This window comes from Orbilia oligospora, assembly GCF_000225545.1.
Source record: "Orbilia oligospora ATCC 24927 unplaced genomic scaffold scaffold00081, whole genome shotgun sequence".
In the NCBI taxonomy this organism is placed as follows: Eukaryota; Fungi; Ascomycota; class Orbiliomycetes; order Orbiliales; family Orbiliaceae; genus Orbilia; species Orbilia oligospora.
The window spans coordinates 431,876-445,996 of record NW_011645638.1 but is presented as its reverse complement, the minus strand read 5'-3'; the positions used below and the strand labels follow the sequence as shown (position 1 = coordinate 445,996).

The 14,121-nt window shown below is 47.9% G+C and overlaps 1 protein-coding gene across 1 annotated transcript; it reads right to left on the bottom strand.

Moving 5' to 3' along the window:
- Positions 1-922: 922 nt before the first annotated feature.
- On the bottom strand, positions 923-14,121 carry AOL_s00081g127 (uncharacterized protein; the record flags this gene model as incomplete). The annotated part of the gene is made up of 9 exons (XM_011124945.1): positions 923-1,017; positions 1,087-1,316; positions 1,383-5,379; positions 5,457-5,991; positions 6,070-9,860; positions 9,922-10,041; positions 10,120-13,591; positions 13,671-13,985; positions 14,077-14,121. 9 exons carry the CDS (start codon positions 14,119-14,121, stop codon positions 923-925), a joined length of 12,600 nt encoding a protein of 4,199 aa, XP_011123247.1.

The window sequence follows — 14,121 nt, the reverse complement described above, 5'->3', positions numbered from 1 at the left end:
TAACCTGTAAAACAGTAAACTCACAAGTGACATAAAGTATGATTAAATAAACATAGCCGTAGCTAATAAGATTATCTCTTTAAATTACTAAATGACCTAGAATCGTGTTTATATACAAGTCAATCCTAAACTCAAGAGAAGGAGATGACGCGGATTTCAAAGATTTCAACATCTCAATCCAAAAGATCGACCCAAAACTTTTTGGGAAAATACTAGAACGGGAAATCCAACACGAAATAGTGTGTTGTAAACATGTGTTGTCCTTAAATTAAGAGCCGTGATGTCAAGTTGGGACTTATCGGATGGATCAAGTCGATATGTCACATCAACCATGGAAATATAAATAAAAGATAGAAGTTCCTATTCTCACCACCCTCCTAACTACACATAAAAAAAAAGACAAAAAGGAAAGAAAAAAAGAAGAAGGAAAGAATCCACAAGCATTCCCCAGTTCTCGTCCTAGAAGATCTGCACATCCTCCAGTCCTCCTCCTCAAGGGGAAAAAACCACTTGTTTCTCTTTCTCCCCTGTTTATTTTCCTTATTCCTTCTATCCACTGCATGCTCAAGGTAAAAATTAAAAAAGAAAAGAAAACGATAAAACAGGACATAGGAAAGTAATGATATCTATCCCATCCATGAAGATTACAAAAAAAAGAAGGGTATGCAAAACATCAGCGGAAAAAGGAGAAGAGAGAAAAAAAACAATAACCGTAAAGAAGAAAAAAAGTGAAAAGTAAAAACAGATAAAAAAAGACCATTTTGTTTAATACCCCTAAGTTAATGCTGTAACACTAAGAGAAGGAAAAGAGAGGAAAAGGATAAGAAAAGCGAACAGCACATGAGTTTTCATGAATTCATGAAGAATATTAAAACCAGAAAAGAACAAGAACGGATAAAAAAAGTAATGACAATAGGTTTCCTTAGGCAAAGCCGAAATACTCCGCACCAGCTGTAATGGCTGTAAGCAAGTTCTTGCGGAGGTGTTCGTATGTTTCATACTCAGGAAGATCAATTTCTACGAGCGATCAAGTTAGTTAGGAGATCCAATACCAAAAATCAATCGAATAAGGAACAAAAAACTTACGATTGAAGCAAGTATGACTGCTTGGCAACCGGTCTTTATTGCCATAATCCCGGTGAATATTGAACTTAGAGTACCCATTCATACCCTCAAGCTCCTTGAACCCATTGAGAGGAACCTTAGAAGTACCAGTGACAAATTGAAGAAGTTTGGCTCGCTCTTCTTTATCGAAAGATCGAACTGCTCGCCAGAACCACTGCACCTGTGGCGACGAGGCAGTATAATTTTGATACCTAAAAATCACTCAAGTTAGCAATCCTCACTTATAAAAACCCTTTGCAATAGAGCCAAATACGTACTCAGTATTGTTCCTCCAATCATCAACATCGATATCCGGCAGACCCGAAATCAACAATTCAAGCTCCTGTTCATTGAAGATAGCAATCAACTCCGCAGGAACGATATCATGGAAACCTTGCAAGAAATGATCCATCTGCTCCTTCACACTGCCCACGAGCCTAAACTGCGTCACCTTCTTCACATAGTCTTCCTTATTCTCATCCGTGACTGGGATATTAGATCCATTGGGGACCAAATCTAACACCCTTTCAACACCAAAGTCGTCTGTATCAACGCTAAAGCTCAGCAAGAGAACATCTTCAATGGTGTTCTTAAGCATCCATTGTAGAGATTTATAGTATTCCAAGTCCAAGTTTTCCATATCCTTGAGGCTGACATTTTGCCCTAAAATACGCTTGTACATGGCTCTGCTGAAATGGCAGTCGAGAACGCGACCTTCGTAGAGTGCTTTTCCAATAATACGGCCGATGAACTTGAAGAAGCTCAAATGTTCGGAATTGACACTACTCATACGGTTGGGATGGAATGTCGTGCGGTCGGAGGCGACAGGCAAGAAGAGCGCATAGCCAGGGTTAAACATTTGTCGTGCGAGAACTTGGAACCATTCTCTCGTAACACCACCGGCATCAACACCTTCTTCGCCTTGGAATCGGATATTGAGTTTGGAGTATTTGATCTCATCTCCACGCTTGTAATGCATTGATCGGTACGAATCCATAAAGACCTGGTCACGTCGGACGTTGAGTTGCAAAGGTCCATAGTTAAGACTTGAATCCCGACCTGGAACGCGCGTATGAAGTCGTCGGTTGAAGTAATTCCGCTTGTTGTCAAAGTCGAGAACCTTGGGGTTGTGAACCAACAAAGAAAATGATCCGCTCATAAGTTTAGGGTTGTTGCGAACCATTTGGTTGAGGATCTTGCGGTGGGCCTCGGTGAAAGTAAAGAAGAGAGATTGCATACTCGATTCGGAAACCGCAGAAAGTGGCTGAGATTGTCCTCCAGCGGAGCGCTTCGTGCTGACTCCGCTGTTCTTGCACACAACCATCAGAGACTCAATAAGTGGAAGCAAAATAGTGGCAACGTGGAGCATATCCTCTCGGTCGTGGATGACAGCCAAACAATCGCTGAGACAGGACCAAAGTGGACCGAAAGACAGATTTTCGTATAGTCGTCCCAAAATTTCCGCATCCGTAGGACGGGAATCATCAGTCTTGGGAGCCTCAGAGGCTTCAGCGTTCTCTCCTTCTTGTCGCTGTTCCTCCTTCTTCTTCTTACTAGCGTCGAAGAGGTAATCAAGAGCTGTCAAAGTCCTCAACAACTTGGCTTGATCAGAACTACCCTGTGAGAAATTGGCAAGTCCCTCAATTTCGGTCCCGCTCTCTGACTTTTTGAGATTATAAGCAAGCTCTACGAGGGATTCCAAGATAGTACCACCAAGGATCTGGGCCTGTCGAATCAACTCAGCTCCAAAGATTTCCTTAGCACCGGGGATAGCAGACAAATTGATCATGGTGCTCAAAGTTTCCCGGAAGGTCTTGCTAGTGCACTCCCGACTTGTGATTATGCCAACGACAAGGCAAAGGTTATGATCTGGAACAACGGGGGCTATCAAGCCGCCTCTCTTCCTCCCAGGAACAGGCTTGGTTTCGTCTTTAGGTTTGTCCTTCGATTCCTCAGTAGCTTGCTCAGCAGAAGTAGAAGCGCCAGCAGTAGCCGATGGTCCGTCGGGGGAAGTAACTTGAACCTCTGGAGCCGGTTGAGCCGGTTGAGTTGGTTGTTGTGTAGTCGTGGCTACCTGGGCAGTAGGTTGTGGAGCCTGACCCTCCGAAGTCGTTGTGGTATTCGAAGTAGCCGTAGCTGTAGCTGTAGCTACAGCAGCCCCTTCACCACCTTCAGTCTGTTGTCCCTCCTGTGGTTGCTCTTCAGAAGTCTTCTTTTCTTCATCCTCAGCCTTCTTATCTTCCAACTTCTTCTTCTCCTTCTTCAACAACAACAAAAGCGGTCTAGTGATCTCACTGAGCAATGTAGCAAGCTGTTCCATACACCCTGAACTCTCCGTCATCAATGGTCGTTCCAAAAGTGCAAGCATAGCGTTTAAGGGATATCGATTCGCCTTGCTCTGTTGGTTCTCCTTGCCTTTACCCTTCCGACTAACAGACCTCTTGAGTCCCGTCTGGATATCATGTTCATTCAAAAAGAACCCGCTGATATGGTCATTGTAGTTAACAAGAGATGTAATGGCACCAAGACACTGTTGCGCAACCATCAACGGCGACATTTCACTATTCGTCTGCGGTAGAGGAATCGTCGGTGCCTTCTTAAGTGCCGACTGTGGCGTCTTGGTGGATGATGATGAATTAATCTGTTTGGCCCTGAGCGATAACTGCGCAAAACTTCTTTCGACGGCGTTCATATCGGTACTTCCGTCTTGCAAGATTGACAAAAGCAATCCCAAAACTTCGTTTCGAGTAACCTTGTTCTCGCAAATGTTGACGAGGATCTCATGAAGCGATAGTTTGGTACTTCCTTGTTGCGGAATAAACATGAGCCGTAGCAAAGTAGCAACCCCAGCCTTATCAAGCATCTGCGGCGTCTGCTTGCGAACCTTCTTTTCGGGAATAAGTCGCGGCTGAACCTCTTCGGGTCGGGAACGCACAACTCGAGTGATATCTCCGAGTTGCTGGATCCGAGATCTGTCTCGTAGTGCATTCGCCTCGGCTACAATATTCTCTGGGAAGTGAGCAAGCATCTCGTCGTTTTGCTCCATGATGACTTCCTGACGTAAAGAAGGATCGAGAGTAGCCAAGAAACTTGCGACATCTATATCAGCGGGACCGCGTATTTGTCCTGTACCGGCTCTCTGAGTTTCCCGTTCTCGTCGTCGCTGCTCAGCCTGTTGCTGTTGAATGATTTCTTGTCGGATATCTTCAGGTAAAGCATCCAAGAATTCTGGGCTAATCTCATTGGTCTGGTCTCCTGTGTTCGATGCCTGCTGTTGCTCCCGGATGTGATTAGTAAGAACTTCCTCTCGGACTTCTTCCGGCAGTGCCTCCAAGAATTCAGGGTCGATGCCCATTCCAGTAATATCAACCTCGCGGCCACGGATATAAGTAACGGCCCTCTGTGGTGGTTGTTCTGACGGTCCTGCCTCCGAAGATCCAGGCTCTTGTGCTTGCGAAGACTCGACACCCTCCATAGCTCCACCGTCGGCGGAACCCTGAGCATTGGCACTCGAAGCTGCAGCTGCAGCGGCGGCGGCGGCGGCTTCAGCAGCAGCTTCAGCAGCTCTTGCAGCCTCTTCAGCGGCCTTAGCCTCCTCTTCCTCTTTACGTTTCCTCTCTTCTTCTTCCTTTCGTAACCTCTCTTCCTCTTCAGCCTTTTCTCTCGCAATCCTAGCTTCTTCTTCCTTTCTCTTCCTAGCATCCTCCTCTTCTTTCCTCTTCTGTTCTTCCTTTTCTTTTCGTAGTCTTTCTTCCTCAATAGCAGGCGGCACAAGCTGGCTCAAAACCGAATTAATAACTCGTCCGGCAATGTCCTGACCTCCAGCACCCCATCCAAGTCTCATTTCATCAAGCCATCGTTGAATCGTAGAATAAGGCGTAAATGCAACCGCACTAAGAGGATCTGCTCGTTGCTCGCGTGATCTCGGATCCTGATGTCCCGGTCGTCGAATATTAAGCAACGCCTCGATCTCAGGTGGGAACATACCACCGGAACCTGGTCCGGCTTGAATATGGAACTGCAAAGTACCACCACCGGCGGCCATAGTAGCTGGTAAGTTCTGCGCGCGACCAACAAGATTCATGAGCGATGTCAGCCAAGAAACAGCACCTGGACCACCAATAGCGGGGGCGTCAAATGGGTCAAAGGCATTAATCCATTCACCACCATGTCCGTGACGATGAAGAGCCGTTCGAGGATGTGCGGTGTGAGCAGCCGGCTGGAGAAGTGGATTTTGCATGTTTTCTTCAGTCGGTCGGCCTCCGCCTCCGGTGACTAGCCCATTAACTTCCAATCAGTAAATCCTGAAAACATATATAAAAAAAAGGGCTTATCAACCGTTGTAAACTTACGAATAATATCTCGAGAAGTGCCACCAAGTGTATACCACCCATTCCCCTGTGGATTCGGATGTCTAGCCCGAGTCATCAAAGGCGCATCTCCATAATCATCTGTCCACTCCCAGGGAATACCCATTTCGTCCTCATCATCTTCCCCTTCTTCATCCTGTGCAACAGCATCGTCTTCATCTAATTCCTCCTCTTCTTCTTCGTCTTCATCATCTTCTTCTGGATCCTCAATAAACCCTTCTTCGCGATCCTCCATCATTTCCTCAGCAAGATCGCCATCACCGGCAATGACACGATTAACGTGGTCGAGGAGTCCATCTTGATCCTGCTGTAACACTCCCACAAGACCATCGGCATCACCATTGTCGCTAGCTTCCCAATCGTCTTCATCTTGGTACTCGATTGCGCGTTGTACCTCATGGGCGAGCTCGTCATCACCAATGTCATCGTCGTCGTCATCCTCATCATCGTCATCGTCCATGTCTTCATCTTCATCCTCGCTATCTGATGCATGGCCTTCATCAACGACAATTTCCATCTGTAAAAAAAAAATAGAAGCGTTAGCATTACAAAAGCTCACCCCAACAAGACAATTCACGCCGTAATGAGCACTTACTTCCATACGTTCCCTAACTCCTTCCTCATCGAGCAAATCTTCATCATCACTAGCTTGACTATCCTCCTCTTCCCCCTCATACTCCTCCATATCATCAAGGTACATTTCATCGTCTTCGTCCCCATATTCATCTTCCTCGTCTTCCATTTCTCCACCTTCCAACATACCCAATGCCGAATTTTGGAACAAATTAGGAGTTTCCTCCCTAGTATCATCGACACCATCATCGTCGCTCAGGCTCTCCATGGAAGAAAGTTCGTCATCTCCGCCAAGGTATTGTTGCTCCGCTCCCAAAATGTTGATATCCTCCTCTCCAAGATCCAACGCAGTTTTCGAAAGTAGCTTTAGAGGTCGCAAGATGTACTTAATCACCCTACGTGCACTTGGGAAGTTGAGATCGATCTCGCTCAACGAATTCGTCAACGCGTTCACAAAATTCTTCTCAAACATAAATTTGGCAAGTTGCTTCTGCGACTTCTCGAGGAGGTGGTTGTTCTGCGAGGCATTCGGTCGGGATGCCAACATTCGATAAAGGAGGTCAGAGAGATTGAGCATTCGTGCGTACTTGGCATCTAGGTGTTCAGAAGAAGCACCGGCATCCTTGAATGCTTTGATCGAAGCGTCAAGAACGTGTTTACGGACAAATATCAAATCCGGCTCTTCATCCACATTCGCTGTCTCGCCAGTATGAGCACACAAAGAAACGACCACTGAAATTGCCCAGTTGGAAGTCATAGTCCTCTTCTTGAATACGGTATCGTCAGGCTGAGAAAGAGTTCCAACAGGAATCAAATCTGTAAGGAGGTAGTTCAAGATTCCTGTGCGCGGTTTCGAAGGCGTGATCGGATCTCGGGCATTGGCTCTTCGTGAGAAATTGATAAATTCGAGCTTGCTGCGGTTGTAGGACGCCAAAATCTCCGTAAGGGCTTGTAATAGGAAACACCTATACAGATAACTTGGATGATCTGCTCCATTGAACTCCACCTTCTCACTCTTCGCTGGTTTGTCGGATGGTGTAGCAGGGGCGCCAGGTGTCGATGAAGTATTCTCCTCAGTGGTCATCTCAACATCACCACCGGTCTCTGTCTTGGCCTCGGTAGCACTTGCGGCTGCAGGTTTCTCGTCTGTAGTAGTCGTAGGAGCAACACCCTCGTTGAGATCTGCGTCCTTGATTGCCAAAAGCTCGCAAAGCAAATAATGGACAACCCCATCCGGTTTCTCCACACCTGGCGGTTTCAATTCGGTAACTGCCTTCGGCTTCTCTGGAATGGGGACGTCGGCATTTGCTTTACCCTTATCGACTTCTTTGCCCTTCTCAGTATCTTCGGAGGGTCCAGTAGATGTGGTTCCCGAAGGCCCTGCCTCTGATTCTTCACCTTCAGCCTTCTGTTCCTCATCAGCATCCTTCTTCTCATCTTTTCCGTCCAGCTCCTTCAACACAATCTGCTGATGTCTCACACTTGGCTGATAATTCAACAACTTGCAAAGCTCATTCGTAGCCTCCACAAACACCTCCGGATTCCTGAGCACCAAATGCGAGCACTGTCGACAGAAAGTCGAAGGATCAATATGTCTACTACCCCTTTGACCCCGATTCTTGAAGAAGGTCTTGATTTCGCTTGCCATAAACGTCTTGACCGTTTCGTCGTCTTCGATGATGTGGCGGACGATAAGCATGATGCAACTTCGGATCTTGGATGTGTCGCTACCGGCCATACCCTTGAACATGTGGAATAGTCGGTTGATGTTCTGGTATTCTCCCATCTTCAGCGCAATTTCTCGTTTCCTGGTCAAAAGCACCAAAAGTCGAACGATTGCAAGCGCGGTAGCCTCATCTTTTCCAACACAGGGAACAGCACTCATAATCGAATTGAAGATTGAAAGCTGTTGATCGAGCGGCACAACGAAGCCTGGTTGAATCGGCGGCCGTTGAGACCCTTCGTCAGAATCTGGTGGCACGAAATCAATTTGTTGCGGTTGCGAAGACTCAATCAAAAACTTCTCGAGTACTAAGAGAATTCTTCCAATCCACGGGCACGGCTCGTTCTGGTAGATTTTGATGTATGAAGTGACAATTGGAAGTTGATCCTTATACTCTTCTAAGCCAGCATTGAAGAAAGTCGAGTTCTGGAGGACCAGACCTAGGAAGTGCGCAACAGCAGCGATGGTCTTGCCTTGTGGGCGGATATCGTCGTCAAGCTGAAGCGACATGAGAGACTGGAAGATCGTTGTGACAGCCTCTCTCCTGAGATCCTCTGTGCCCTTCGTATAAGCATTGGTAACAAGATGGGCGAGCTCAAAAGTAACTTCATGTTGCATCGTAAGGATCTCAAGAGCACGGTCGACAAGGCCTCCACTGATAACCTGTCTCTTCTCCTCGAGGTCTTCAATTGTCACGACAAATTGAGAGGATTCTTCCTCCTCTTTAGCTTTTCCCTTATCATCAGCCGAAGGCAAAGGTGGTGCGGGTGGTGCTGGAGGGCCGGAAAATCCAGACGCTGCGGAAGATTCACCTTGAGGTGCAACGATAGGAACGGCAACAGGAAGATCATCAATATTCATCGCCATCAATCCGCCATCCTGGTCATCACCTGTAAGTGGCGCGGGATTCAACAACTCGGCCAAAGAAGTTCTAGCGGGGGTAGTGCTAGCTGGTGGAGCCGCCGACGTGGAGGTTTCGCCAGTAGAAGTTTGCGTTGGCAACGGTTGCGGAACAACGGGAATGGTAACTGGTGGTAAACTCTGAGCTGGAGCTGCTGAGCCGCTTGTGCTAGCAACAGGGAGTGTGGTTGCGCCCGCGGTCGTATTCAGGTGTTCTCCAAACGCGGTTTCATTCCCAGTTAGTACAGGTACCACCGGAACGCTTGGGTCAGACTGAGTAGCAGAAGTTTCTACAGGAGCTGCGGGAGCTGCAGCGCTGGCAGTGGCACTCTCACCGGCGGCTCGGCCCTGTCCGGCAGTAGGAGGATCTTCTGTCGGCCCATCAACATCCGTATCAGCCTCGGAATCTGAGCTAGAATCGTCGTCACTAGCACGTCTTCTCAAGCCCGAAGCGCCGGCCCTACCAGCTTCCTCGGGGTGGTTGATAAGATAGTCTGTCGCAGACTGAACGTTATTGTGCGAACGGCGTAGAGCATGAAGTGAGGCCTCGAGGCTGAAGCCCATATCCCTAAGTTGCTGAATATGATCTTGATTCGGTTCGAAGGATCTCCAAGAAATCATGGTTGGATGTTTGCCCTTATCGCGTCTTTGGAAAGCACCGCTCTCGCCCTCGGCTTTGAGAACTGTACCAAGAATTTCTACGACGGCTTTGACGATAGTCGGGAACACCTTCTCAACTGACGGCGAGTTCCACATAGCTTCAACGACAGGGAGTATCAAGTACCTCAACTCAACCAAAAACTGGTGAGCGTTGAAGTAATCCGGTCGATCCCTATCTCTTTCTCGCGAATAGTGGAGGTGGCCGGTTTGTGGGGACTCGAGGAGAGCCTTGGAGTTGACAAGCTGGGAGAAGAGTGAAAGGATGACTTTGATGCCACCGAAGCAGTGAGCTAGCCTGTTGCGTGAGCTCGCGTCGGAAGTATCCACAGCAATCTCCTGAACGTCTTTCCAGAAAGTCTCTAGGATGTCGGCAACTGTCTTTAGACCCTCGTTCTGCTTGAATGTAATCAAAATAATGCAAATAACTTGTGAGCCACCGTTTCGATCACCACCCTCTAGCAAAAGCGAAGAGATAGCAGACAAGACAATTATCAAGTAGCTGTATCGATCCGTGACAGAATCCCATAGTTCTACGGAATTTAATTAGTCTTGTTGCTCAACCTCCACCTCAAGAAAAGTAGGCTAACTTACCAACTCGTTTCCAAGTCAAATGCTGAAACATGACGTCGGAGATGCTATCCGCAATTTTGAAGGCGTGCTTCTTGTGAGTCGGATCCGAGCCACGTCTAGTGACCAAAACTCTCGCAAGTCCTGTATTATCGTTATTAGATTTCTCCCTCATATTCGCAAAAAAAAAGAAAGAAAGAATGAGAAAAAAAAGGAACATACCTTGAAAGAATGGCGTAATGCTGCTCGGGATCTGACTTATCAAAAATCGAATAGTCTTCACGTTTTGAAACCACGGGGTTTTGCCCTCACTTTCGCTGACAGCCTTCTTAGCCGCTTCCTTCTCATCTCGTTTCTCTTGAGCGGTCTTTTGCGGTAACTCCTGGCCGTCAGGTCCGATGAGGTCATCATCCGGGCTGAATCCGAGTCCATCCTTAAACTTCGTAGCTTCCTTCCAAGTATCCGGAAGATTCCTTTGGAGAAGGATTTCTTCCCAAACACAAGCTCGGTGCAAAGCACCCAAACTTGGGACGAGGGTTTCGTAATATGTGCGTTGAGCAACAGGCTGGAATAATTGGCTTGTGGTTCGGCTGTTGTATAAGGTTTGGGAATAAAGCTCCGAGAGAAGAGTGGTGAGAGCATGCGCTGTAACAAGATCCTTGATAAGATCGGTTCCCTTTGTCTTGACAAGTTCTGCAGCTTCATCAAGGGGTTGTTTTCCAGAAGCCTCCGAATCGCCAGTCTGAGGCGATGTGAGAGGTCGGAAGAACGCCTCCTTAGATTCATGCTTCAATAGAGGTTCAAGATCTTTGATCGCCTTCTCAGTGTTACCAAGCAAAGTTGGAATGGTAGTTCCAGGTGAAGCCTCACCACAAAGGTGCATGACCCTTGTCATAGCGAGAGAAACTGCTCGAGATGCGAAATCGAAGGGAAGAGACGGCAAGAAGTAGATGGCAATTAATTTGTCGAACCCGCCCCGCTTGACAAAGTCACGAGTGTGGGACTGATGAGATAGGAACCCTTCAAGGAAACGGGACATGACATCAATATACATCGAGATTGAGATTTCCGGATACTGAACATCAGAATCTTCCTCCTCCTTCAGTTCGGACATCAAGACCTTCTCAATAGGCAAATCATCGACAGGCTCTTCAACTACAGCGGGTTGTGCAGGTTCCTCCGTGGTCGTGGGTGGTTCCGGTTCCGTGTTCCTCGTACGGGGAGGAGTATCGTCATCTTCGCCCATTTCAACGTCGCTCTCATCCGAATCACTATCATCGGTATTTGTGACGGGAACATTGACAGATTTCCTGTGGACACCATTAAGAGCTCGTCGGCCTCCGGATACCACGTACTCGCCATTCTCTTCAATGAAAACCTTAGCGCCAGCACCTTCCTTTGCCGCAAATCGGTGACCAAGTTCGATGATCTTCCCCACCATCTTGACAATGACCTTCATTATATCCTCTTTCAAAGATGGGTGATGTCGGATTAATTCATCAAACTGGCTACCAAGCGCAGTTGAAATATCGGAGTCGGACATACACTTGACGTGCTCAGCGCTCTCAAAGATCTCAAAGAATTTCTCCAACGCATCAGAAGATTTGAAGAGGCTGAGACCGGAGTTGTTGAGACAGATAGCACCGAAAGCCAAAGGAATAGTATTCATGACGTCGAGGGCCGGTAGGATCGTGGCGGCTGGATTCTCGACTAACAGACTAACTGCGGGCTTTTCCGTCTGCTGACTATCTGAAGCGGACGCTGCGACTATTGCCGGTTCACCCGTGGTGGCGGTCTGAGAGGTCGCCTCCAGTTGATCCGCATCGATTATTTGCGTATCTTGGGAGTTCCCAGCTTCCTCGCCTTCGGTTGTCGGGGCGCGTTCAAGTGTGGGTGATGCAGCAGCAGCAGCGGTCTCCTCCAAGAATTGTTCGATAGGTCGTCCGGTAACCGCAGCAAATAAGCAATGGCTAAGCCTAGCCTCGTGAATTATCGGATAGCTAGTAGGCTCGTTGTGAATAAAAGTCGTCAGGATGTTAACAGCAGAAGACCAAACAGAGCTTCCAAACATCTTTCCATTCGCGATGACCGACTTCAATGCCTCCAAGAGCTTTGGTGAATCTATCAAGTTTCGAAGCAGACGCTCAGAGGTGTTTCCGGTTTGACTTAGCATGTGGTGGGTGAATTTGAACGCCATCTTAAGAATATACGCGTGATACCATCCGGTTTCAAAATCGGTAGACGGGGACCTATAAACTTCCGGGAAGGATCCGCCTGGAACTTTGGACTCAACGAGTGCGGTCGTGACTTGCCAACTAACCAATTCTACCATAGCATCCAAACCGTTGGCATTTGCAAAGTTTCCAAACGCTGGTGGAATCCCGTAGACAAGACCATCGAGAAACTGCAAGGCCTTCGGAATGTAAGGGATGCCTTTGTAGGTTCGTAGGTTTAAGACCGAAACGAGGCAGTTGATAAGTCCAGCGCCAACGAGGAGACCTCCGGATACTTGCTGACTAGGTAGGCTACTAGTTAGGTCGAAAAGCGATTTGCGCCATTCCTCGTCTTCCCGATTGGATTTGAGATCGTTTCCTTTCTCTTCGTCGCCGAGTTCGGTGATAGCTTTTCGTAGGAGAGTCAGGAGGATACCGTGGCTGACATTGAGGCCCAGGGCAACATTGACGTCTGCATTTCTTGTTTTACACTTGGCCAAAGCCTCCAACCCTGAGAAAGCGAACGTTTGCAGCCACTTCTCGACATTTCTTCCACGGTTAGGAGAGACCAAGTCGGCTAGTTGGAAGACAAGCTGAAATCGTCGAGGTTCATCGTTGTCGGGTCCTAGAACTCGGGACTGGAAATTACTCTCGCTGAGAACATATGCCAAATTCGTGACCGCAAGAATACGAATACCCAGGATTAGTCGTCTCGCCTCGGCCGATTCCGAGAAAGCTTTGGCGACGCGAATACGTTGTAGTAGCTCGTAATGGTATTCAGTTGGGATCTTTGGGAGCTCGGTTGTTAGGATATCGATAATGCTCGTGGATTGGATAACCGAGGCGGGGATGTCAAGAGTCTGAACACCGGTAGGAGTAGGTTTCGATTCGCCAACACCTGCAATCGCCTCTTCGAAAGACAACTCGGCCTTGGTAGCGCTGTGCTCCTTGCTCAAACCGCTAGCCTTACGAGGGGTTTGAGTTGGTGTTTTGCCTTTCTCAAGGGTTGGTGGTTTTGGCGGGGGTGTGGGATGGACGTAGTAGGTGAAGGTAACAGAACCATAGACGGCCCATGAATCGGAAGAGGAACCATCTTTGGGAGCTGGTTTCTTGCCCTTTCCGACGGAAACGCCAGGCTCCGAGGTGTCTGTGGCCAATTTGTGCAGATCATTCGCGACGACGAGAGGTTTGAGGGAAGTCTTGGCAGGCGTAGACGTCGGCTGTGTGGTTGTGGTGGTGGTGGTAGTAGTGGTGGAAGAGGTGGTTGTTGGAGGAGCACTGCCTACGAACCCGGATGCGATTTTTGTGACCTTGTCGAGGCTGATATTGTAATGATTCGTGAGGAGAGCATTGTTGGCGGCAGTAGATAAAGCTCCGGTACGCGATCTAGAGCTGTGATATCGTTGGGCGAGCTTCTGACCAAGACGGAGAACACTAACGAGGAGTGATAGTGAGGTGGTATTCAGAAGGTCGTTCAGGAACTATTATTTTTCAAGCTGTCAGTTGAACTTGGCCATATTTAGAGGGGTTTTGGCGATGAGAATGTATATATGATCTTACACTACTACTGGCGTATAGACTCCGATTACCGCATTCTTCGATGAGTAGACGGCTGAAGTCGATAATGTCGATAAGGAGGGCTTCGTCTCCAGCTTCGAAGGGTATTAGCTGCGGTCCGGCCTTCAGGTTGTATTTTGTGACGAGTTCCTCGAGAACCTCATCGAAGCGATTGAGCAGAGCAATCCAGTGATAAAGATCACCCCGTGGGAAAGGCCATATGGAGGGGAATGAAGCGAGGTACTCCGAGAGTTCCCCGCGTCGTTCTTTATCGCATAGTTCGATCGCTCGCGTCGAGAAATCGCGGACGAAGGGCGACTAGAAGCTCAGAAAAATTCCAGAATTAGCATCTAATACCGGGAAAGCAAATGATTACGAATCAAGATCTAGGAAGAGTAGAAGGTCGTACCAGCGTCTGCTCGTGTTTTTGCGAGGGCGTCTTTTTGATTCGCAT